The sequence below is a fragment of the Pieris brassicae genome, chromosome 6 (assembly GCF_905147105.1).
Source record: "Pieris brassicae chromosome 6, ilPieBrab1.1, whole genome shotgun sequence".
NCBI classification, from domain to species: Eukaryota; Metazoa; Arthropoda; class Insecta; order Lepidoptera; family Pieridae; genus Pieris; species Pieris brassicae.
Genome location: NC_059670.1, coordinates 10,535,730 through 10,559,997, shown reverse-complemented (window position 1 = coordinate 10,559,997; position 24,268 = coordinate 10,535,730). Strand labels below are relative to the sequence as shown.

Below are 24,268 nucleotides of genomic sequence, written 5' to 3'. Positions count from 1 at the left end.
AGATCAAAGCCTTAATTTGTACTAGGTATTTTAATTATTAACTGTCCACAGAAAAGACTTCAAAATCCACAGAAAAGATAAAATGTGTAATTTCTTAGAATCAAACAATCTGGTTGTATTCACATTAAAAACGACATAATAAAATAAACCCTCTAGTTTAAAAAAAATATTATTTTATTTACATAGAAGAGATTTCTTTTCGGTCGACTCTTAATTAAATATAACTATCAATCAAAGTGAGCTCAGCTCCTATTAATAAAATAAGGGATCATAAAAACAAAAGATGACGAAACTATACTCTAGTGTGTTACAAACGTCATCGCTTATAGTATGCTTGTAGTAAGTACGCTAGAATATAGGTTCGTCATCTTCGCCGTCAAAGAAGTGATTGAAAAATGTTATTTTAGCCTGCTAAGGTTGCATAATCAAGTCGTCGTCATCGCTCCCGTCTGTGCATAATGGCTCAACACGTTGTGGAGGAAAAATTACATCTGAATCATCAGAGTCTGATAGGAACCTCTATCTCTTAAAGGGAAGTGAAGCAGGATCCTGAGAAACTGTTTCTTCTTCAGGTGTAACTAGATTTGACATATAAGTAACTGCTTATATTATATGTAAATGCTTCTAGCATTGGCTGTGTCTACACTTCTCGCAGATATATTTCTTGCGTCAGCTAAACTCGCGTGACTATGTGATCGCGTATCATCAAATGGAACCTTTATCTGACCAATTTCAATATGTGGACTGTCTGTGCTAAAAATACAGTTTGCATGCAAGATACATAACAAAGCCTCCTTACAAGTAAAATATTCTGTTCGTTTTGATTCCAAGAAAGTTGGTGATCTTAAATGTCCATTTTAAGTATTCATTTTATTTTTGGCGACCATTTCTTGAATTTATCGCACAGTTAGATCTTCTATTCCTTAAATATACTATACCTTTATAATTTTCTTTTAAACATGACATAAGAGAATCATAATAAGGTACGTCTTTACCTTTAATTTCGAGACAACGCACACATTTTTTGAATGTTCTGTTTATGACCCATTGGCATTATACTCAAGCTTTTGCGAGTACAAACACTTTTTGTAACATTGTAAGTACTTCTCTCCCGTGAAATTCCACCTTTTGTTAGAATTCATTTGCTTTTTTTACCGATTTTTACAGATTTACCGTCGGCTGATTGACTCATCCAATTAGCTTGGTTCTGGAAAAACAATGGGAGCATTGTTATTTAACTTTGAAATCTAGTTTATAATGCAAAATTCCATATGAAATGTTGATTGCAGGTAAATTTTTGGAATTTCTTGATTTCTCTCTTCTTCGTCTTATTGAGACGAAATAATTAAATTTTTAAACTTAACTATTTCCAAAATTAATGCAAAAGTGTTTAGCACAGAAAATTTTTCTTTTCGTGCTTTAAAGGGGAAGGGGATTAAATTTCAGGCATGATGGCTATAGTGTGAGAGAGTTTAGACCAGAGTTTCGTGTGAGACTCAAATTGCACTCAACGTGAGACTTATCTCACGTTGAGTGCAATTTGATTCTTAAAAAAATATAAAAATATGTTTGTTATGGAACATAAGATATTCCACGTCATTAAATTTGAATAGACATCCCTACTCATCGTCAAAGAAAACAGACGATGTAGGCCGAGAGAAAAAGCCGGCGTAAAAAACTCTCGGTACTCTTTTAAAATATCAAATCATCAAACAACACTTATTTCAAAACAAATATCGCAAATTAATTAGAAGTAGCCTGTCAAGTAGTCCCAGGCCGGTTAAGGGGGACTATTCGAAAATTTATTAAAATTATTTACTTTACATTTAAGTTTCTTACTAAACTATTCTATTTTTTATTATTAAACGTTATGTATGTAACATGAGCTTAGAATTATATAAAGATTGTGAAATATTGATTTAGACATACGTTTTAACAACGACTATAAATAACGTGAGCAGTGTTGGCCTAGTGGCTTCAGCGTACGACTCTCATTCCTGAGGTCGTAGGTTCTATCCCCGGCCGTGCCAACGGACTTTCTTTCTATGTGCGCATTTAACATTGCCTCGAACGGTGAAGGAAAACATTGTGAGGAAACCGGCTTGCCTTAGACCCAAAAAGTCGACGACGTGTGATCCTACTTGCCCATTAGATTAACAAATGATCGTGAAAGAGATACAGAAATCTGAGGTCCAGACCTAAAAAGGAACTAACTGTTCTTATGATTATTATGACATCACGATAATTAGTTTGACATTTGCATGGCTATTTTTAAATGGCTGTTTGTGACGTTTTTTACAATTAATCAATCTGAATGTAACACTTTCTTTGCAAACAAAAGATTCATTATTATTATGAATTTATAAACAATTTAAAAAACATAAGTAATACTATATAATATACAAAAAGCATTTAAAATGAGTAGGTCAAAGATGTGTTAAAAAACTTAACATCTGACAGATTTGGAACATATCGCACACTCAAAGCGATTAGCTTTGACAAGCATCCTGTATATGAAAGCTCTGAAAGCTTAATAACACGGTTTAAAACTCAGCTATCATACCTAGCTTTCGCTGTAATCACTCTAGTTTTTACTGACATTTTATAAAAAATTATATGCCACACATGATCGTTAAATTCTAAAGAGATACCAATATTTTAGATATTTTGTAACTGGCACGTATTAAAGTAATACTGTGTAAATAACTAAATCTTCGCCTTGGATTTCGGTTTAATAATAATGTAAAATGTAAAACTCCTTTAAAGACAAATTTGCGCGCCATTGTGTGTGGCAGAATATGCGAACTTACTATTGTACCACCTTTTTATACCATATTCTAACAATAAATTATTATTATTATTGATCATAATAATTTTTTCTACACGTATGAGGCCTGAAAAGACCAAAATAAGATATTTGTTGCGTTGGTCGAGAAATCAGTGCAGTGTCGTGAGGCGCCGTCTTAGTATAAGATTCAGAAATGACAAAGACAAGTGCGACTGCAGTCAATCATATATTTCGTTTCTGAATCTAAATAATAGATTTTAACTTGTGTGAAAGTAGGTCTTAAAATAATAAAAGCGTAAATAATATTCTGGATAATCACTATCATTCATCTCATCTATTTAGCACAATAAATTGAGATTGACTTTCTTAGAAATGTTTCGGATCGAAACACAATAGTGTTTACGTATTGTTATACGAATCCAAATTAACAACTGTTACTTCACCTGATTTGTTGGGATTGATTTTATCTTTTATTATTTTAACTGTTTTGCAAGTATCGCACTGCTAGACAAATGTCTAGGAAATAAAATTTGCCTAACTTAGGGATACTATCGCATTGAAATCATTTCAAGTTTTTGAGTTTATTAACGAAGAAATGATTTTTTAATTTAATTGAACAACGGCAAACATACAAGAATACTATTATCTTTATACTATGTTTCAGATCAATATATTATCCGACACACACATACATGTTAAGTATAGGGTTCGAAGTGTGAAAACATAAACGGCAGAACGTTTAATTAAAATTCGGGATATTATATTTTTCAATTTTAATTCTAACAACACATAACTTTAATAATGGTATTTGTCAAAGTTCCTTTCAATCTAATCTTAAACCGAATTTTTTACCTTTTATAAAAAATCAAGAAGCCCATAAACCAGGTTCGAATACAGTTATCCTTTGAATTGTTAGATAGACGCATGAATTATGCCATTTTCCTCAACTAAACGTGTATTCATTGCGCCTAACTGCATGCCAAGACTTAATAGTTTATATCAAACAGGCTTTGAATAGGTTGACCATAGTACCGTTGTGTGTGTTCCGTCAATGGTCAGGCTGTGTCTACGACCCTGTTCGCCCTATCGATCCATAAATGCGCGTAATTTACTTGCATATTAACAGTACCCTTGTTTTATTGAGGTCAAATTGTTATTGGGATTTTTAACGGATATAGGCATCTACTTTTGATCTTTTATGTCACGATGTAATGTCTTTAATATCTGGATGGCGCAGACACAGTGAGCCTCCATGTCAGTCTTGATGTGGTAGTGTTTAGAAAATTGGGTTAATTATTAAATTTAATTTAAAGACAAAATGATATGGTAATCATGCAGACGCTAGTCCATACACGGACATCGCTGTTGTGGGTGACCAGATACCGATAGTGACCCGTATTCTTCCGTGGTGGTGGATTAGCGCATCCGACCTGTCAAATTCTTATAGATATATTAGTATAGATTGTACCTTGAGTGGGAAATAAAAGAGAAAGAAAGAGAGATTTTTTTAAAGAAAATAGGTTTGGAGGAACTATTGCTAATGTATGCATTACACACCTGCAAGCGGGACACCTCTTGAACCTAAGCAAACTTAGAGCATTTGAAAAGCTTTCATTTCGACGATATAGGTCAACGGCAATACAGTTAAAAATACTTAATATTATCTATTCTAATTTTTGATATATCGTTTTAACATCTTCAAAAAAGTACGGCCTGTCATAAATAAAAAATCTCTGAAAAGTTGAAGAGTTAATTGGTACAACGTTTTTGCTCGTTTAATTCGATTACAGCAATGACAGGAGCTGTCAGCAATAAGCGGCAAAAACAGTACAAACTAGGATCAGATATAACCCAAGAAAATTATCTATTAATTGATATAACACGACGTAAGTAACGGTTGGCTAATTTTTATAGTAGACTGTAATAATATTTATGTGTTTTTTGTAAATAATCGTTTGCTAATTTAACGGCAGGAATATTGTTATCAGTTTAAGAAAGTAACAGGCAGTCTTAGGTAGTCAATTAGTTAAAAAATACTTTAACTAATTGACTACCTAATACATTTTGTAATTTTTAACCACACAATTCATGTCCAAAAAACTAGCGATTAGTCTTGAAATTAGATTCAGAGTCGAGATTTAGAGCTGAATATTACTCCCCTATTGGAATTGACTAGGCATATTTTTACTTAATAGGCCAGCATTTGTTCTTTCAAATTAAGACCTATTTTTTATTATTATAACAACGATATAGCTAACCACGATATATATAAAAAATGGCTCAATTGGCTAATTGATTATTAAAGCACATAATTGGTGACACATCAGAAACATAGCTGAATTTGTACTGCACAAAATATTGATTTACGTAAAATCGTTGAAATGTGACTCAATAGTCTCTCGTTTCCAGAAATCAATGTTGTTTGTGATATTGTGGTGGCTGGTGCCCCTACGAGGGTGGCCCACCCCCGTTCTATAAATCATTGTCCAAAATTACGTACGAATTCTGTCAGTTACAAATCCTATAATACGGATAAATCTTAGTATAACCATGGCAACCGTTATAAAAAGCTTGTTTTGTAAAGAATTCTTTAACCTGACATATGCAATGGGCACTCATGTGTGAATATGAAACTAATAAAACATACATACCCGGAAAATATATTTCTTATGTTTCATACTTGATTTATAATATAAATTATACAGGATGCCATATCCGTTTGCTATGTGGAGATTTTTATGAAATGCTTTTGCGAGTAGTCATTTTACGAGCCGTAATTATTAAATAAAGAATTAACTTGTAATAATAGTCACAACCAGTGTTTCCCAACGTGGGGCCCACTCCCCACAGGGAGGTTGATTGTTAATGGCTATTCGTAAATTTGTTAAAATTATTTGATATTTGAATTTTAGTTTTTCATTATGTTTTGTACAATTCCTTTCTGTTTTTCGTTATAAATTTCCTAGTAATTTCTTCCTTAAATGATTTGAGTTTATTAAATAAACTTTTTTTCTATTAAACACTATATATGATTTGACAATTATAGAAAGGCTAAGGCATGGCTCAGAAAAGGTTGGAAAACATTAGTAAAAAAACAGTCTATGAAGATAGAAGAATCGTAACTTTAAATAACTTAATTAAGTAGAAGAATTTATAAAAAAAAGCATGGGAAATTAAAAGTAATAATTTTATACATCCGTTACGAGGTACAAAACGCAGTTAAATCAGATATGTTTTTTTTTCAAATATGGCCAAGTTTAAACCAACACTTCAATACTCTAATGTGAGAGTGTCCATGGGCAGCAGTATCACTTAACGTAAGGTAAGCAATGAGTGAGTTGCTTTGAAACGAAGCATTTAGCTGTTTAAATACGCAAGGGTCAGCATTCCATGAAAAAGTATGCTTTTATGCTTACAAAGCTTCAAAATGCCGCCAAAACAGTCTAGACGGATCACAGAGGGTGTGCTCCTTGGGGAGTCTTAACATAATATTCAATAGATGAAATTATATTCATCGACATGAACCCAAATTAGCTTTCTTGTATTTTGACCTTATACGTCTCGATGTAGCGGCAGCTTTTACTTGCTTTGGTCTTAATTACATTATATTACAATGTGTAAGATTTGGGAACCGTTTTAAGTAAAAAAATACTTGTGTCAGGGTTCCCAGCTCTTCCATAACTATAAATTTCTTAAATTTTTTTTATATAATTTGTTACATAACCAAACATAAAAAATAAATCAGTTGCGCTACAACCTTTTTTGGTCTTGGCCTCTTAATGTCATTTGTCAAACTAATAGGCAAGTAAATTCAGCCTCCTATGCCTCACACGCCTGAAATTTAAAAAGAAAACTTTGATGACAATATTTCTATCAGTGCCAGAACAATTCCTGCAACATTTTACGCTTGAAGATCACGGCGGCAGGAGGTATCACTCACTTCAATTATTTCACTTGCCTAGCTAGTCTATGAAAAATAAACAGTAAGTAAACAAAGAAAAGACTATGACAAATTTAATAAGAAAATTTATTTTCTATGTGCCGGAACAATGCCTCCAGCATCTTATGCCTCAAGACAAGCTTCGTTACATATAATAAAATAGCTTGTGTCAATTCGACAAATACTGATTGATTGCCTCATAGAAAGTCGAACATTTTCACCCCCAGTTACGCGTGCTCGGTCGTGACTTAAGTGAGGAAAAGTTATTATAATGACAAGGTTACGGTCTATTAAAAGTGAAATGAATTTGTGTAAAACCGTAACTAATACCGGTTAATTCAATTCGAGTTACCGTAATAAGTTAAGAATGAACGGGCAAAAACCGATAAAGTCAAAGTCGACGTTTAACTTGAATGATCGTTTGATTTTACTTTAAAACGATTACTTTTACTTTTAAAATACAAGCTCTTTGAAGCTTGTGTCTATGATTAAACCGGTGACGTACCAGGGACGCGTTACTGAATACGTTCATAGGTAGTCCGAAGTTCTAAATACAGTGAATACTTCTAGGGTAACATTCGGAGATGAGGCATAGGGATAAGTTTGACTTCTGTAATTTTAAAATGTTTTGGATTTTAACACATCGTTTCGGCAAAGCTCTAATAGTCTTTCTTGGTGGTTTTTCTTAGAAGTCGCGACTCAAAAACCAGTTACCAGCAATTTAAAGTGTTCAAAATAACCGTGACCCAATACTTCGATCTTGACCCAACTCCACATGCAGATTCGCCTTTCTTTCCCGTGACGTTTACCTTTTTTTAACCACCAACCGGAACGCGTTCCACTACTTTATTAGTAGATTTTTTTTTATTTCTAACGAAAATAATATTTTAAATTGGCGGTTTGAAAAACATTTCAATTTTCATCTTTTTTGTGTTCGTTAATGTTTTGTGTAATATAAACTTACATAGAAAAAAATAGTTTGCTCAAAATAGGACTTTTTTTGTTCCCACTATGCGTTCCCTTACTTCTTATTTTACCAGTACAACATTGAGTACATTTCATTTCACAGATAAACCAAATGTAACTAACTACCGTACCGATAAATTATTAGTTAAAATATTCGGTTAACACAAGTCACTGTGTGGTTAATTTAATGGATTGTACTTTCCCAGTATTAACAGCCTACTAACGGTTCAACTTTGACACGAAAGTCAAAAGCGTTTCTGAACTCAGGTTCTCACAAAAATCGGATAACAATGCCCTACACAATAACGAATACTACAAGCCGTACATAGCTAATATTGTTACTTTAAGAAATATTGTTAGATTTTATAAAAATACTTGGCAATTTATTTAAAATCCTCTAAGAAGACAAATATACCATTACAAAGTTATACAAATGTGTCTAAAATAAAATTACTAAACCTACTTTTTACATCTCCTGATTCTAAGTAATAACTACATTATTTATGCCTCAGATTTCTTTATCTGTTTCATGATAATTTGTCAATCATACCCAAGTAGGTGATCAGACTCCTGTGCATGTCACATGCCGTCGACTTTTGGCTTCTAAGGTAAGCCTTTTTATTTATTCTGTAATCCTACAGCTAACAAATATATTTATAAAAACAAATATTCACACTAAAAATATAGCCAAAAATCTAATATTGACAAAAAGGACATTTAGAAAAGGGAAAAAACTAAAAAAAATATTCAATACTAATTTGGCTGTGATGTTTGATGCTGTAAAAGTTTAAGGTTCCTACTGAGGTACCTGATTAGGAACCTTGTATGTAATAATCCTATTCGCGATGATCAACTATTCCTGATTTGAAAGTTAACTATACTCGTGAAATGACACGAGAACAATAATTCTATTACAACTGCATAGTAAGGTCTCAAATCGGATAGGGCGCGAGCGCGGTCAACGACCAAGGCATTGCGTCGCGCACGCCGTGATGCGGTCGTGAGCGCACTTCGACGCATAGACAACTTCATGAAGCGTCACTGAGAAATCTATAAGCAATTATTTGCATAGCTAATTAACGACTCACGTTGTGTTCATGCATTGACGAAGATAGCATACCTAGTAGTTCTTCGTAATCATGCTTTAAGAATAGAACACAAGAACGGAGTGTCTTCAACTTGATAGAAATTGTACGTACTTTTATTAACCCAGGTATCCCATAATTCCATTTGTCCCTCCTTTCCGGAGAACGCGTATTGGTCAAAGTTCACCGATGTACAGATTGAGCATTCTGATAAACGAGCTGGATGCCCACAATTGCTCCCCTTACACTTTAAAATCGATTTCGTTTGATCTTTGTAATTTTAATTGTTTTGTTTAATATTATCTTTTTGTGTATGTCATGTTTTCCTATAAGTGTTTGTCACATTAATAATTGTATATTGTGATTATTTTACCAATGTATCAGTGTTTCGAGCGTTGGCAAGCTTTTATCGATAAAATAAAAATTTATTGGACTTATTAGGTTAGATTTAAACTACTTATTAGTCTTAAGTTATACTAGGTTGTAATGTCCCATGATGTCTCAGTGAAGAAAGTTTAAAAAAATGCTTTATTTCTGTAGGAATTTATAAATGTATTAAAATATACAGATTATTTATTAGTACAAACAATAATAATTATTGATTTAAGAAAACACATTCTCAAATAAAATTAAATCGTTGCATTAAGCTCAGCGATCGCGCCTTATGAGCTTCCGGTGTTAAATGCACTTTACATTTAGGAAAATATGAACCTTATTACAATGTGTTACAGTATTGATTTACGTATACGTCTTTGTATGTTGAATCATAATATTTGTTGTTTTGTGCACACTCGCTGAGAACGAGTCTTAAATACAAATAGCTAATAGTGAGGAGGTCGCTGCGTGAAGCCTGGGAAGTGCCCAGGAATCTTCTGAGCTTCTGAAAGAAGCTAGGCTTGCCTAATTAGCCAGTACTTTACCCACAACAGACCAAATAAGCTTCTAATTGCGGAAATTGAGTCCACACTGCGAGGAGTTTCAAAGTGTTTTTAAGAAGTTGTGCATTAACGCGATTTATCATTACCGTGGGTTTGACGTGAAAGTGTAGCACAACACGAAAGAAATTTCCTAAAGTACATAAAACAATAAATTAACTTGCAATTTGCAAAATGATATGATGAAAAAAATTTCACACAAATCAATCACCCGTCTTAGAAAGCGTAATAAACAAAGGTAAATCAAAAGTAATAAATTATACCACAAACCGAATGGTCACTTGTGGTTCCCTGTTCATGAAAGAATGTAACCACAAACTTCCGCATACCACGGGTAGAATGTTCGTATATCGAAATCCTATCATCATCATCAAATTAATTATACATAGACAGGAAATTATTGCTAAACGATTCAATTTACAATTTACTATCAGACTTCGATCTAAACTTCTTTAAAATAATAAGAAATCAATAGAGAAATTATTCTTGTCTTCCATTTATTAATAATATAAATAAATTTAGTTTATTGTGTGGTAACTGTAATCAACAATGAGCAAACTTCCTTTTAAGAATAAATCTTTACACATACATTCTTTTGTAATATTAGATTTTATTTATGTGTATAAAAAAAACAATGGCGCGACAACCTTTTTAGGTCTGGGCCTCAGATTTCTGTATCTATTTTATAACAGTTTGTTAATCTAATAGGCAGGTAGGTGATAAGCCTTCTGTGCCTGACGCACGCCGTCGTCTTTTTGGGTTTAAGACAAGCCGGTTTCCTCACGATGTTCCTTCTCCGTTCGAGCGACTTAAATACGCACATAGAAAGTCCAAGCCGGGGATCGAACCTACGACCTCAGAGATGAGAGTCGCACGCTGAAACCACTAGGCCAACATTACTCTATTTAAGCATATAAGTATTTTTAAATAAAACATGTCTAGTATAAACTGAAATTATAAAAATTTATTGTGTAGTTTTCTTTGTTAAATTTATGTTCCCCGTAATTGTCATGGATTTTAGAATAGGTTGTAACTCATACCATAGAAATGCATTGTATATGATGTGGTGTACTTTAATAGATATATTACAAATGTTTTGGGAGTTAACGATAGCGATAAGCGATCTTTTCAACTATCGCGTCGGAGTTGTTCATAAGAAAACAATGTCTGGAGTCGAATTTGACGTAAAACCTACAATTTGTCACAGAGTGTGACAATATTTCACGCTCTCGTAAACATACAAGAATCTTGTTAATTATATCATAATTGCTATGCTAATTGGTTTAATAATATGTAGTGTTTGAAGAGGTTGATGTCATCGTGTAGTGAAAACGGCGAATTAATTATATGTCGTACACATATGCGTGTGGCGTGAAATCAAATTATAGGGATAAACAGAAAATATCCATAGCACCGCGACCTACAGGTGTGAATAAGCTTTCAAAGTTTATAGAAAACCTGACTTCTAACGGATGCAAGTTTTAACACTCGTAGCACGTACGATAGCTTTGCTATTTAATTGTGAATACGATATCAGATTTCGACATGTAGGGAGCTTTTCCATAGGTTATTAGGTGTCTTAAAAGGTAAAACATGACATGAATTTACATACATTATGAGTCATATCAATTAGTCAATTCTTATGTTATTTGTAGAGATAAAAAATGACATTATTAAAATATATTATTACGTTATCAAATTAAAATTAATGATAATGTTTCACGTAAATAATCATTAAATGAAAAACTACATTAAGTCGATTTTCAAAAATTTTAGTAGGATGATATTTTAATGTTTTTGGTAAATTATTAGAAATCTTGATTGCCACACAAAAGATATTTTTCTTATACAATTCCAGATTAATTTTTGGCACAACCAATTTCGCCCCATATGTACTTCGGCAGATGTCTATTACCGTTGACTTAAAAATATTTATGTTTTTGTGAACGAATGAATGACATTTCTAAAATATACAATCATACATACAGGGAAGCGTCATTCTAAGCGAATTAAAGGTACGCAACTATCAAGATAGCGTGCTCCACAAATTGGTCCAATACATTTTTTGAGCCTTAAATACATAGAGTATTTATTTCGACTGAATTTCTTAGTTCATTTCGCAGTTTCAAATTAAGCTTTCAATACAAATTTATTTTATATGGTAACTTTTCCCTTTTACGTGTTAGAGATGCCCTAACAACTGGATTACCAGGTGGCATTTACGCAATAGTAATATTTTAATTAAAACTAACATTTCGTAGCAAGTGTTTGCATTTCTTCAACAACTATTAACTTATCAAACATTAAAAAACGTGTAAGAAATTACCTCTAAGTCCTCGAGCTCCATAATATGACCATACCATGGCCAGGTGTATTAGTTTTCGATCACCAATATCTGTAATAAATCAGTGGCGCTACCTTTTTAGGCATTGACCTTAGTTTCTATTTCATGATCATTTGTGAATCTATAAGGCAAGGAGGTGATCACTCATTCACCGTTCGAGCGAATGTTACATATGCACATAGACATGAAATCCATTGATTCACATGCTGCAGGGGTCCAATACCTTTCTTTGTTAGGTTGGTCGAATATAGAAGTCCTGTGCTAACCAGATCAGTAGCCTTCCATTGCGGATTGAAAATATACAATATAATAATAAATTAAAAGAATAAACAAAATAAAACTAAAGCATGCGTGTTGTAGGTGTGTGAATATGTGTAAGAGTGTGTGTAAATGAATTTAAAGTGTCTAACCGCCAAATCGTTAACACGTTTATCAACCATTGTTTCACGTCGCTCCATAAAATTATAACGATGTATTTTCGGTCAATTGAAAAAGAATAATCATCTCAAGAAGAAAGTCATGATGAACAGTATAAATAGTTGCGGTCACCCGGAAATAGTTCTATAATTCACACTATAAAATCTGTTGGGATATTTGTAATAATCTTGTTAACTGATATTAGCGGAATTACAAAGCGTTGAAACTAGTCTGTTATCATGTTCAAAGATAACAGAAGTTTTTAAATTAAGAATTGGAGAATATGTCGTATAATTTTTTAACGCTTTTGTCAATAACAAAAACCATTACTAACAAGTTTGTTCGGTGAAGTCCAATTTTGATGTTTTTGAGCGTTATTTAAGGCAGTTTTGCCGTGCACCTACACTATGTGGAATCAGCTATCCACTGAAGTATTTCCGAACCAACTCGACTTAGAACTAAGAAGAGCGTACCAATTATTAAACGGCCGGCACTGGCGAGGCCTCTGCCTTTAAGTGTCCATAGGCCGATAACATCAGGTGAGCCTTCTGTCCGTATAGTTCAGAAGGCACCTTTATATAATTTTTTTAAAATTAAAACTTGGTAGTTTAGCGCTTTCCTTAGTGATAAATAGTTAGCAACTTAAATACGTAATTCCAATGCTGCTACCGAGGCTTGCAATGAAAGAAGCTACTCAGTAGTAGCTAACTACAGTTAGTTAATATATGTTAATAGGAAATCTTTTATTTCTCATAAGATACACGTCATCTATTCAACCGCCTCCGTGGCTTAGTGGTAAGCGTGCTACGTCCAACCCATTTCTAATATTTTTTTAAAATAATAACATAATGAGCTTTATCGATTGTCTTACCTACGAAACATTTTACTCCACTCCATGCTCTTATCAGTAACTAAATAATAAATTTGTTATGTATACAAAAGATTTCAATATCAAAGAACTCCAAATCAACCTTATATATTAATATAGTTTTAAAGTAATGGGGGATGTACGTGAAATATCAAACACAGCCCCCCTCCTGCACTGAATAATTTCACAGCTGAATAATTTATTGTTTCGTTTCGAACATTTCGATTTTAATTTCAATCGATCCTGAACGGTTCTCCTTAGCACAGAAATTTTAGATTGTGTGTCAAGTACGAACAATGTAATAGTATTAAGATAACTTAATATTCGTAAGTTACATGAATAATATTCGAAATTCAAACCATTTTAGTCTCAAATACATCCACAAAATGTTGCTCAATCCACACTAAGATACGTAAAGCGAAAACATTTGTATTTTTGTTAATTTGTAACGATTAAACTTGATTACTGTAACAAATATCACAATTATGCATTATACCGTATTTATCTTCAAAAAATGTTTGTCCAGCCTTGCGAGGCCGGAGCAAGTTACTAAAATAACTACATGTCAATTGTCAAATGTAGTTGTTGTTTTTCATAGTGACCGTGACAGTTAAGAAAAATACTAGGTAGAAACATTGCAAAAATAACCATTTTCTTTTCCACAGAGATAATAATAATCCAGGGGCGCTTCGATTTAGCGTCTGTTTCGTTAGTCATATAAAAATAATAAGCATGCTTCTTTTGTTTTAGTTGTCCGTTTACGACACTTAGTGTATTTTAGGTATAAACTATTATTTGAAATAAGACTTTTAGTTTACCCTGTATAATAATTGTGTAACAGATCATATGCGTAGGAAAAAGGATATCCTAATATTCGCGTAGACACGTAAGGATTACAGCAATTTACAAGTGAGACGATGCAAATTCTAAAATTAAATAGGTACAAATGCAACACTTAATCAATCTTCTAATACTCTCTTTATTTAACTATAATTTAGTTCAGGTAAAATAGATCACAGTAGACACAATCCGGGCTACATGTATGCTATTGGTAAATTAGTTTTCTTAAATACCTAGTTATGGTTACTTTTTCAATAGAAATAAAAGAAACACAATATACATTTCCTTATTCATTGGAGACGGCCGTACTCATAAGCGCTTCAATTACTAGATACCCATCGAACAGCAGTTAAAAATTTTACGCTGCGTTACGTCAGAACGTAGTTTTTAAGGGCCTAGAAAAATGACATATAAATCTTCCCCCTCAATCACTTGTGTACGCAAACTGTAAGTGAAAATAGCATGATAAATAAAATAACAAATAAGTGTTCCACAAAACTAAGGGTGACATTTAGATTCAAAAATAAGCGCTAAATATGACAGCCGTCAAATTCAATACGTCAAAAACTTACGGGAGGTATATTTTGTCTCGACTGTCAGTCAGTCCGTGAAACAGTCTTTTGTTTTGCGTAGAGATACTTATGTATATTCCTAGTCATACCCAAGTTCAACGAGCTCAGGAGTCGTTTTATTGTAGAAAAGGACAATTATCTCTTTTTTGTATAAAAATAGCACAATGGCGACATAAAGCGAAATTGTCAACCAAGGTATTTTCGTTTATAGATTTTTTACATACTTGATTGATAGCTTGCAGTTGTCGATGTTTCAATTTGTTTTTTGGTTGAAAGAATTTGCTAAGGAATTAGACAGCTTAGTGATTTGGCAAATCGTGAAAAAGCAAGTTTTTCGTGTGTATAGTGGGTGCAAAAAATTACAAGAACACTGGAAGCTTTTTTGGTAATGTAATGTAAAAATATGCAAAAAATATACTCATAGATGATCAATTTAATTAAAAATATACTTCATAATGAACCAAAAATAAATAAAAATGTGTATGTGTACCAGTGTACAAACGTAAGAAGTGAAACTTCTTTATGACCTTATTTTCCCAAAAATGTTCTAGTATATGCAAATTTACAGTATTTTGTTAGATAAAGTTTAACAAACGGCTTTTAATATCATAGACATGAATGCAAATAATACAATTAATTTATTTTACCTTATTACTAATTAGATTATTACAGAATTTCATTAATTGTAATAGAATTATTATTATCATTGTTATCATTATTATATATATTTGTTATTAAAGCCTTCGGGGAAATCTTACGGGTAACCGAAAAATGTGACGGTAATTTTTTTTCCAATGCCTATAATGAAGTTTCACGTCAATAACAATATTTATTTGGTATATTATTGATTGGTCTTCACTTCAAAATTTTTTTGTTTTTTGTTAAGTGATACCGCCCATGAACACATCGCCACAAGGCTCGCAACACACTTGCGCCTTTTAAAATTTGGCACACCCTTTTCTGGCATCACCAATACAATTGAGATCCTTTACAACTGAGTCCAAAAAATCTCAAAGGATGACGGGTGGTAATCAGTTTTTCCCTAGTGTATTAAAGTCTTAAATTTAATACTAATTTTGTCATATAAAATTCTATTGAAAAATTGCAAGACACGTTAATGTATTAAAATGATAAATGCGGATCATTAGCAGCTATTTAAGAGATAACCCCAAGGGAATCTACCCTCGTTTACTTTAACTTAGTGAGGCTGGAGTGTCATCATCATTAAAAACAGGTCCAAGTCGCTGTATTTTAATAGGGTCCAATTTCACACCTATTCTAATTTATATAGTATTTCTTTTCAGACTCGTTATGACCTTATATTTAAATATATATATAGAGCTAATTAACCTAAAAAATAGCTTAATACATTTTTATTTTTTAAAAAATAAAAATTAAAAACAAACATACAAATTAGTTTAGTATTTTATGTTTTTTTTTGTTAATTATTTATACACTTGTAATTTACCCTATGTAGGTATTCCTGTATGAAATCGCTTGTTAGCTATAAGGGCGCCCGTTGCCTAATATGTTTATGTTTTTTTATATATGTGTATGGTAATACGTTTTTTTGTGACCTCACCAATTATGGTATATACAAAAACCTCCCTAGTTTGTCAGGACTTTATTGTTTAGTAAAGATTATATTTGAAAGTATAAATTCGTATGCGATGCTCGACTCTCGGTAATTCAGTCGAATATCCGTATAGGGTTTTTTCTATATAGATAATATTATCGTAAGAGAAAAAACGTCGTGAGGAAACCGGCATGGCTTGGGGTCAGAGTCGAGATTTTGCGCTAACGATTTTAACGACAATAACGATTTTAACATACGGAAGTTCATAACACGCGTACGGTCAACTTGGGTACTATTTACACTGATTAGTATTATAGTATTAGTATTTCCCATACATACACACGTGTGTCTAAAGTCAAAACTCTGCTCTTACTCTGTAACTTCCATTCCATCACGACGTTGTGTATGGAGATCTTGGATCGTGCGTAACAAAAACTCATTGTGATTGAAATCGCTGTGGCTATTGGAAGTTACAAAATATAAGTTAAAAGAACTTTATTCATATAGGTAACCAAGTACACTTATGAACGTCAACAGAAAAGATGTTAAATTAATTCTAAATTTACATTTACTAGCGTACATATGTAGATCTGAAACCAATGACGAATTTTATTATTTTTTATGTATTATTTTTCGTTTAATTAATGGCAAGACTATGTTATTTTTTTAAGTGGGCAAATGAATAACACTCACGCATGAGGCGGAGAGACGAATGGTATGCGCCAACATGGCCCAAGTCAGCGTCTTCGGCACTTGCTAAGTCTATGATATTCTTTAAAGGCTATCTAAAATTTAATTCTGATCATTACAGCTCATCTTATTCATAATTTGATTGTGTTTTTGTTTATATAAAGCGTTGTTCTTCTATTTTACCGAGAATTGAAAACACGACCTCATGACACATTATATACACTGTAACTTAGCGTTATGTTTGAGTCATTTTCAATTAAACCAGAAAACTATTTATACAACATACATCTGAAGACAATGCTTAATTCCCAACCCAGCTAAAATTACGAAGAACAGTATTTCAAAGTTCTTGATATCTTAAATAATTTACAGATAGTGCATGGAGACTTGCTCGGATCGCGATGTCGTCTCAACTCAGACTGCAAGGTGTCCAATTCGCAGTGCATAAGGGGCTCCTGCATATGTCAACCTTACTTTGCACAAGTTGACAACGCCACTTGTCTTGAATGTAAGTGATTTCACGTGTTTATATTATTTATTTCGGTATCCTACAGCTCACTAAAGGGTTACTTTTCCTTAATACCAGAGGCTCTTTTGTGTGTGTGTCTGTGCCTTTAATAACAAAAAATGTATTAAAGAAAAGCTGTGTTAAAAAGCTTATTATAAAGCTAACGATTATCTAGTTGATAAAGGTGCCTGGGACTAGCCAGGCTACTTCTAATTAATTTGCGATATTTGTTTTAAAATAAGTGTTGTTTGATGATTTGATATTTTTTTAAAAGAGTACCGAGAGTTTTTTACGCCGGCTTTTTCTCTCGGCCTACGAAATAAATAAATGACGTGAAATAAGTGATACCTGTATCTTATATTCCATAATAAACATTTTATTTTATAACATAAATTATAATGTTTAAAGAACTTTATTTCTCATTACAAAAAATGTATTTTTAATTACATGAGAAACTTGTACATGAGAATACGAACGAGATACACGTTGCCATCAGCCGTCCTAATTTAGTCTACTAGTCTCAGAGACCTTTAGAATTGGTTAAACGCGCTAATATTACGAATTTAAGACGGTTTATTAAGTAATTGCACACCCTCATACTTAATAGACTTCTTCGTATAATTTGTTCGGTTCGGCAAGATAAGCAAACTCGCTCGACGAGTATTGCGTGTAGTGGTGTGTTTGTATTTTTTGAATGATAAAGTTACTTTGGAAAAAGTTTTTTTTTTAAATTAAGATACAGGTGTTACACACATATATTACACATATAGTTGTTTAATAGTCATAATTTCTTAGTAGATTTTATTACTCTGTGTTAAAATATTGTATTTAAACAGTGCTTTTATTAATTTATTTTTGTAGTGTTTGTAAGTGAGACATTTTGTTTTTGCATGCTGAACTCATATTTCAATTAGATATATGAAATGTGGCTTGACTAAACAATTATAAATTAAATGACGTACACATTGCGGAAAATTCCTATAAGTGATTTTAGTTTGGTAATTATTTGTGATATATGAAACTTCCACTTTAAATATGTATCCATTTTCTGACCCAGATATTTCTCCCATTTTTTATTAGTGATTTCAACGTCTTGAACAACGTATTACATAAGATGTTTTTAAAATATTAATTGTTAGCAGATTTCGTTGAAACCAAGAAGATAAAACAAAAACTACTACTACAGAAAGAACCAAAGATGGAATTATTATATTTACAAAAAGTTTTAAATATTTACAAAAGGACTAACATTTAAAATACATTTAACTAAGTAATACCTTATTTGGCTGTGTTGTGTGATGGTGTAAACGTGTATGTACATACACACCGTATATGGGGTATAACGCCATGGATATTCTTAATACTCATTTTAGCCATATTCCGATAGCTTAAACAAGTCAAGGCTTAAATATTGGTCTTTGTATGTCCGGGCTGTGCGACACAAAACTGAGTTTTGTGCATAGTTGGTGTTGATACGTAAGTACGATTAAGAGTCTGGTAGGCAGGAACATTAAACGCATTTTTAAATATAATAGAATTACACAACGATGTTTTTATAATAATTATTGTATAGTGTACAACGAATTTTAATTTTAATGTCGGCCCTATTTTCTTTCCTTGACCAAAAGGCTTTCTAGCCTAAAGAAAATGCTAATGTTCAATAAGTGATGAAACGTTTATGATAAGTATATAAATCAAATATGGAACTGTTTAAATGGCTTTTAGTTTTTATTATAGAAGCATATAGAGCAAACACACGCTCAATGCCCGAGTTCTCGCGAGAGCGTTGCCGGCCTTTAAATTAAACAAATAATAACTATGGGTTTGTTTAAATTAATTGCGATAGTGATACGGTCTATTTAATATTAAATTATAGAAAGTGATAATAATAATTATTTGTTTGCAAGAATATGGTACAAAAATGTTATGGTGGTACAATCTAAACTTCGTATACTCTGCCACATATAATGACGTGGAAATTAGTCTTAAAAGGTAGAATTTTACATATACATATTTGCATTATTTATTTATTAGTAATCATACAGCTAACATACATGTTATAAAACAAAACACTTAGACAATACGTATACAGAAAGCCAAAACAGATTATATAGATAAACAATATATATGAAACAGAAAACAAGTAAGTACATTAATAGACAAAAATATCTTTTTTTAAACGAAAGAAAACTGAAATTTAACACTTGAAGCAACATAAATACTTAATATTTCAAATTACTGCTTTAACGAAATCAGTCTTCCCGCCTCTTCAAAAACTTCCTCACATCTTCTTTGGTAAGGTGGAAAATATCAATATACTCATAGTTGGTGTCATAGTTAGAAAAAACCCACAACATTGGCGAATTTTGCAGGTAATTCGATTCCGTACGAGGCACATGGAATTTTGTGTATCTTGTCGCATAAGGAAGAGGGATTTTCTATCTATCCGCCCATTAAGAATTATCAATTCTTATATTATTTTATCACATTATTAAAGTTTCTCTTAAATATTCATTAAAATAATAATATTTTCGTATTATAAGTCGTTTTATAAAAACTGTAATAGGAAGATCTTTGAATGTTTTTGATAATTTTGATTTATAAGTTTGATTGCTATACAAAAGCTTTTCCTGTAACATTATTATTAAATATGTACTGAGATATTAAATTGGATAAGCGCTTTTACGGTGCTATCATTTTTAAACCAAGAATTACTAATAGATATAAATACAGTCATCCAATAAAATAAATAAATAAGTGGTGTTCCAACCTTTAAGGTTTGGGCCTCTGATTTCTGTATCTGTTTCATGATCCAATCTATCTAATAGTCCTGTGTCTGACACATGCACGCACACTTTTTGGGACTAAGGCAAGGCGGTTTCCTTACGATGTTTTCCTTCACCATTAGAGCTAATGTTAAATGACCAGCCGAGGATAGAACCTACCTCCCTAACCTCAGAAATGAAAGTCGCACGCTGAAGCCACTATGCCAACACTGCTCTGTAGTCACCCAGTACGTACATAAAAATAAGTACAATTTTTTTAAGTTTCGTATACAATTATTATTGTCGAATAATTCAATCATTTATCCACAAGAATACACCTAACTTGCGCCTTCATTTTCACTTTCACTCGTCCATAACAATAAGCGTCCGCTGAACTTTTTATCTCCGATATCAAAAAACCATTACTCGTAGGCATTACTTAACAAAATCCACTCTCCAATAATTGTCGTTAAATTTCGGACGTAAAATAGTCGAACAATATTTTTAGAAACAACCGAACAGGTAAAGAAGCCTTTAATAACGTAGCAAATTAGGATACGCCTAATTTTATAAAACAACAAACACCTGATATTATTATTATATCCTTAACTTATAAAATTTCTTAATAGGATCGCAATTTTCGACCCCACAATGTTATTGTCCACCCCAATACCACCACCACCGTTAGACGGCACGACGGAGAGACATATGTGCAAATAGAACGAATAGTCGTTCTACAACTTAGGCTTAAAACAATAGCTCTCTGAAGAGCAGTGTTGGCCTAGTGGCTTCAGCGTGCGACTCTCATCCCTAAAGTCATAGGTTCGATCCCCGGCTTTGCACCAATGGACATTCTTTCTATGTCCGCATTTACATTCACACGGTGAAAGAAAACATCGTGAGGAAACCGGCTTGCCTTAGACCCAAAAAGTCGAAGGCGTGCGTAAGGCACAGAAGGTTGACCACCTAATCGATTAACAAATGATCATGAAACAGATACAGGTATCTGAGGCACAGACCTAAAAAGCTTGTAGCACTATTGATTTATTTATTTTTTAAGCTCTCTGAAGATTCTCTCGGAGTATTATATGATGTTGCCTAGAGCGGCCATCGTGCGTTCAAATCCCAGTCCCAATGTTTTTTTTCAATGGATACAAGTGCCATAGAGTTTTTTTAAATATATTTACTAGCTAATTAGGTATTAAATAACATACGTATATGTACAACTTAAATAAATGGTATTGGTAACCCGGATGATTAAGCACAACTGCCTATTTCTCTTAACATCTTTTTGTAAATATAGCAAATTCTAGAATGATGGCTCATAACTTGTTGTTGAACATTATCCATTTTTAGTTCGTCTCTATTACTTTTAGCTTATAGCTTGTTTAGTGTCGTATCCATACATTAGACAGTCAGTTAGGACATGCAACACTTCAACTGCATTGCTGCTACGACGCACCACTTTGTCTAACACTGAAGCTGTAAAGATTCTACCTTATGTAAAGAATCTACCTTAACCTGCTACAGGTTATTATCTCATACTGTAAAGGCTTTCTTAGTTTTATGAGCGAGACGATTACCTTAGTCGTCAGCAATATATATATATATAGAAACAATAATATCCTTTATTATTTAAAACATCCCGTTCCCCTCGTACATATACTAGGAATATTTTCCCAACGACTACAGCAAGATTTAGTAGCAGCGCCTTAAAAAGTAATTCGTTTAGCCCAACAGTATTTTAATTTAATCCTTTTATCGCAAAACAATAGATTAAAGATACTTTAAACCAATAAAATATACAGTTATAAACTATTAGTAACAGTTTGATGGCGGAATATGGGCAATGTATAATAAAATAAATTGGTTTGTGAAAACAATCCCACGCGTTTCGCTTTCTTCGTCCGATTCTTAAAAGGTTCTTGACGTTTGAATTTCTGTGTGAATTAGATCCTGGTGTTTACGAGCTTTCTCCGTGGATATACTTGAACTCTTTAAAAACATGAATTTCTTCTTACATTTATCTCTGTGCTTTCGAAGCTCGTTTCTTTGGGAATAGAACTTCATAGCTTTGCCCATACTATATAACTCAGTGAATGAACGAAGCGCTATTTCCTTGACTTAGATACCGTACTTAAGTCGTACATCAAAAGTTGTTGTTCAAAATTGGAAAAATAATAAATTATTTATTTATTTTACAAATTAAAGCAAGTAGCATAAATTATTACGAGTCAACTTGCGGCCCTATCACTAACAAGCGATCTCTTCCATTCTCTTCTCTTCACGCAGAACACGTACTATCTAGTCCTTTCATTACAACATAATTTAAAAATATACGTTTATCGATAAACGTATTTACCCATTCCTATAAAAAACCCTCAAAGGCGCTAAGAACGGAATACTCTGAGGCAATTTTACACTTTCACCTAATTCGATAAAGATGTTGTAAACATGTTCAATGATAAAGCAACGGCCACGCTAGAGCATTTCCGCTACAATTTACAATACAATATCAATAAATTCTCATTCAGTCGCCATGCGTGCGTTTAACTTCACGTTAAACAATTCAGCAGCGAATCAACTCGTCAGTCAAATGTTATCGTATGATATAGATGTTTCATGTAAATGAAATAAAGACGCCTTTACCAATAAGGTAAAGGAGTATCTATATATATCATACCAGTAAGTCTACAACCTTGTAGGTCTGGGCCTCACATTTCACAGGTGACACGCCGTTAACTTTTTGGGTCTAAAGCGTTTTCTAGTGTTTTTTTACAATGTTTTCTTTACTGTTCCTCTGTATTTTTGTACTGGGCACAGCCGGGGATCGAACCTACGACCTCAGGGATGAGAGTCGCACGCAGTCGTTTAGTGCATGTGTATGTGTTTATAACGTAGTAATTATCAATTTATAGATATATTTTTACGTAAGTACGCGTTAAGGTTGATTAAATTATAATGTTCCATCGTATCGACTGACTAACAACTGTCAACCATTGTCGTTTTCGTAACAACTCTAAATACTTATTCACGGAATAATATACGACTAACTGTTTCTTCATTATTACGAGTATAAGTACTCGTAATTTACAAGTTCAACGTTTTTGGTAGGTATACGAATTATATCAATCTAGGAACAGTAAAAATAATAAAACTAATAGTTATTGAAAAACCGGAATTGTTTTATCGAGACCGATTTTAAATTCCATCAAATTTTGATTTGCTCTATTAATCGAGATCAAGATCAAAGCGTTTAATTTGCATTTTGTAGAGGCTTATTTTAAAGTAAACTTCGATATTAGGTATTCATTAACTTAAGCGATACTTTAAAAATGCTAAACCACCTCTCATGTAAGTAGCTCTTGACGTTAGCTATATATTAGCACTTATAATATGTCATTATTGAACAATTCAATATTTATGTATTTAAATTATTATCGATATTAATATAAGAATATCTTAAAAAAATATATCGTTTCATATGGCTGTAGAGCTTGCCAGTTAGTGGACTGTGAAATGTGTGGTTTAATTTACATATATATATATAGTATGTGTTGTGTATGTATAAGCGAGCCGCACTAGATAACTAAATACAAGAAAGGGTGAGAGATGTAAGAACGTAACAGCCCCACGGATCCCTAAGCCCTACAGATGAACCCTAACCTAAGGTAACATGGACTGGAGGATGACCGAAAAATACCGTCGGAGAGCAAGGAACCCACATGAGGGTCATGTCATCCTTCAAGTCTCACCAAAATTATGGCAAGCTTTGACTAGCGCAGGAAAAGTGCATGTGGACCTACAAAGAGTGTGGGTTGGAGATCAGTCCCCCCTGGTGCAGTGTATGAAATGTCTGGGCTATGGCCATGGGCGCAAGCACTGCACGGAAGAGGACGATCTAGTCTGTGCCTGTGCCCACTGTGGAGGAACCCACATCCGGGAGAAGTGTCCCAAATATAAAGCGGCTGAAA

General features: G+C 32.9%; 1 protein-coding gene across 3 annotated transcripts in view; it reads left to right on the top strand.

The window, feature by feature from the left end:
- The window catches only part of LOC123711344, a 48,319-nt gene that overhangs the window by 2,967 nt on the left and 21,084 nt on the right, over positions 1-24,268 (top strand). For 2 of the 3 annotated variants that reach the window (XM_045663882.1, XM_045663881.1), the window contains exons 1-2: positions 14,807-14,950; positions 17,394-17,529. In XM_045663882.1, the coding sequence (XP_045519838.1) occupies positions 14,825-14,950; positions 17,394-17,529 (262 nt within the window). In that variant the 5' untranslated portion in view covers positions 14,807-14,824. Of the gene's footprint in view, positions 1-14,806; positions 14,951-17,393; positions 17,530-24,268 lie in introns of those variants that run through there. The other variant, XM_045663883.1, reaches the window with a different exon arrangement.